Raw genomic sequence first — 2,788 nt, forward strand, 5'->3', positions numbered from 1 at the left:
GCCTGGAGCGTTCACGGAAAGGTCTCGTGTCTGACATGCGGATGCTATGCTCCACTCCTCTTGCCCGTCTTACATCCAGGTCATGTAGAGAGAATGCGTCGCCCCTTTCAGACAGCTTTTGTCGGAGTCGTGCTTTTCACGCTTCAGGTACAGGGGAGTCTCCGAAGTCAAGCAGACTGGAATCGAAGTTCTCTGAGACAGACGGTTGTCTTGATACTGCTGTGACTACATCAGTGCGGCACAGGCGGCCTAGGTTGGTTCCGACAGGTATGGTGAAATCCTTGAGGGACTCATTCTGGATTAGCACTGAGAACCTGTTCACATCAACAGCATGACTTGGGATCACCATGGACTGTAAAAGCACTCCTGCAGGGCGGGGGCTTGTGGAGGGTTCTACCATTAGGATCTCATCGGGCAGTGGCTGCTTTGTCTCCACTTTACAGATGGCCTGACAGCTGCATCCGGCACCTAGGGCCAATGAGCCAGGGCCCTGCCACATCACGCATCCCACCTCATCCTCCTTTCCTTCCTGAACCACGCTGGTGGACTTTGTATGCCAAGGGTTCGCGCCATGAACACTCCGGGGCCATCTTCACTCAGCTGGGCGAGACGTTTTGGGAGGCTGGCTTTGGCATTGGTGCCAATGATCACGGGTGTCCCATCAGGACCGGCTGGGTCAGGACAAACTAAGGCCAGGACTGACAGGGTGGTGGGGGTTCCAGCTACTTTCTTAGGGAACTCCATATCCGCCACAACATAGCCTAGGTAAGGGTAACTAGAGTCACTCAAACCCCAAATGTCTAGTCTGCTCACAGGGTTGATGGGTACATCTGACAGGTGACGCTTATACCAGGACTCAAAGATTATGCTTACTCGTGAGCCACTGTCTAACAGCGCGTCACACATGTGCCCATTGACCTTTAACGGCTCCATGGCTGGGGGCCCTATTAAACCTTCTGGCAGGTCAGGTGACTTAAAGTGGCCTATTTCGCTCTTCTTGCTGTTGACGTTCACGTTAGCTCTAGCAGCAGGATGGGAAGACTCTGAGTTGTTACTCTGGGCGTTCTTTAGAGCTCCAATTAGCTTCTGGATGACTTTGCTCTGGTTCTCAGGGTTTTTGCACCTTGCTGCAACATGTCCACTCTCTCCACAACGGTAGTATATGTACTCCTTGGAGTCGGCGGCTGGTCTGGTAGGGGTGTTTGGAACAGTGGGAGTGCTGCCGACCGCCATCACAGTCGATTGGGTTGCAGTGGACATGGAACTGTTTTAAGTTCATTTTCTGTGTCAGGTGTTGCACCTGCTTCCTCAAAGCGACAACTTCAGGATCATGCCTAGCCTCTGTGACTGGTGCTGGTTTCTCTCCCCTTCCTTCTTTGAATTGGTGAGGATCTGTAGCCAGTGCAGCGAACATTGATTTCATTTCCTTTATCTCTGCTCTCAGGCTTTGGATCTCTGACAGTTTGTTGTCGGGTTGCGATTGGGCGTGGACTCTGCGCACTGTCGACTGAGTTAGCTTAGCTCTGGAGGCTTCATACTCCTCTTCTTTGTGGATCTCTCGCAGCAGGTCCAGGAACGTGGGCGGGTTATCCCTCCGTTCCCTCAGCCACAGCTGGATCATCATCAGGTCAGCATCCACTGCTCCTTTAAGCAGTTGCTCCACTCAAGCTTGATCCATGTTGCTGGCCGGGAGGCCGCCTCGTTGCACCACTTTGGACAGAGTGCGCTCCAGTCGCCTTAGGAAATCGGACAGCTTCTCTCCAGATTGTTGGCGCTGCAGTCTGAACGCGAAGTAGAGATCATCTCCTGACTCTGCTAGTCCAAACGCACTTTCCAGAGCTTCCAAGCATTTTTCTGGAGTGATGTCGGGTTCGGATAAGCGCACAGCCCTCACTACTTCCAGTGCCTGCCCCTTTAGACTTTCCATTATTCTTCTCCGCTTCTCTTTGGGCGCACAGTCACTCTCCTCCACCATCAGGTAGGCCTGCTCTATCCAGTGGTCGAACGGCTCTTCCCCTGCTGGGGTGGGCACAGTACCGGAGAAGGTGCGCAGGCGTCGGTATCCTCCACTCTCTGACGGGGGCTTTGATGTTTTGTCTAGCAGGTCACCAACAGCACGGATGATGGACTCCACGGAAGAGGGGGCTGGCTCTGGTTCGGGGAATAGGGCCCTCATATCTCCCATTGACTTGCCCTCGGCTTGGAGCAGCGCGTGCAGTTTAGCGTTGAACTCGTCATTTACGTCTCGCTCCTCAGGCACAATGTAGATTGGCCATGCTTTCACTCCCTCTTCTGGGGGGATTTCGGGGGGAACATTTGAATCGGTTACTGTTCCGCTGCACTCACAGAGCACTAGGAGGTCGTTTGATGTATCACTTAACATCCTACCTCTAACGCGCACGCGTCCCAGGCACTTAATAGTCTGTAGGACCTCTACTATTTTGGTTATTTCTGGGTTGCCTGGGACAACAGTCAGTAGCGCGTGTCTCTCATCTACTGCCTCTCCTCTACACCAGTTCTTTAGCTTGTTTACAAACATAGTTTTGGCTTTTTCTATGTGTTGCGTCACTTTAACTGGGGTTAAACTACTTTTGGCTTTCTTCTTCACTGAGTTGACTATTTAGTTTTGTTTGGAAACCACTCTAGATCCCAGTGGTGCCTCCATTTTGTAACCCCTCCCATGTGGGCGGGGCCTGAGTTCTTCTAATGAATACTTGTCGCTATTACCTGAAGTGATAAACTATGTAAATTTGACGCTTAGTGCCTCCATCAACTAGAGGAAGTGGTT

At 52.1% G+C, this 2,788-nt stretch overlaps 1 protein-coding gene across 1 annotated transcript; it reads right to left on the bottom strand.

Annotated features, from left to right (window-relative positions):
* Nucleotides 1-1,663: 1,663 nt before the first annotated feature.
* On the bottom strand, nt 1,664-2,383 carry LOC130113004 (paraneoplastic antigen Ma1 homolog). Its single transcript, XM_056280523.1, has one exon. The coding sequence runs from the start codon at nt 2,381-2,383 to the stop codon at nt 1,664-1,666; it is 720 nt and encodes a 239-aa protein (XP_056136498.1).
* Nucleotides 2,384-2,788: the final 405 nt, after the last annotated feature.

This window comes from Lampris incognitus, chromosome 5 (genome assembly GCF_029633865.1).
Source record: "Lampris incognitus isolate fLamInc1 chromosome 5, fLamInc1.hap2, whole genome shotgun sequence".
In the NCBI taxonomy this organism is placed as follows: Eukaryota; Metazoa; Chordata; class Actinopteri; order Lampriformes; family Lampridae; genus Lampris; species Lampris incognitus.

Coding starts and splice junctions, on each gene's coding strand:
- LOC130113004 (XM_056280523.1), bottom strand. CDS start 2,383: ATGTTAAGTGATACATCAAACGACCTCCTAGTGCTCTGTGAGTGCAGC.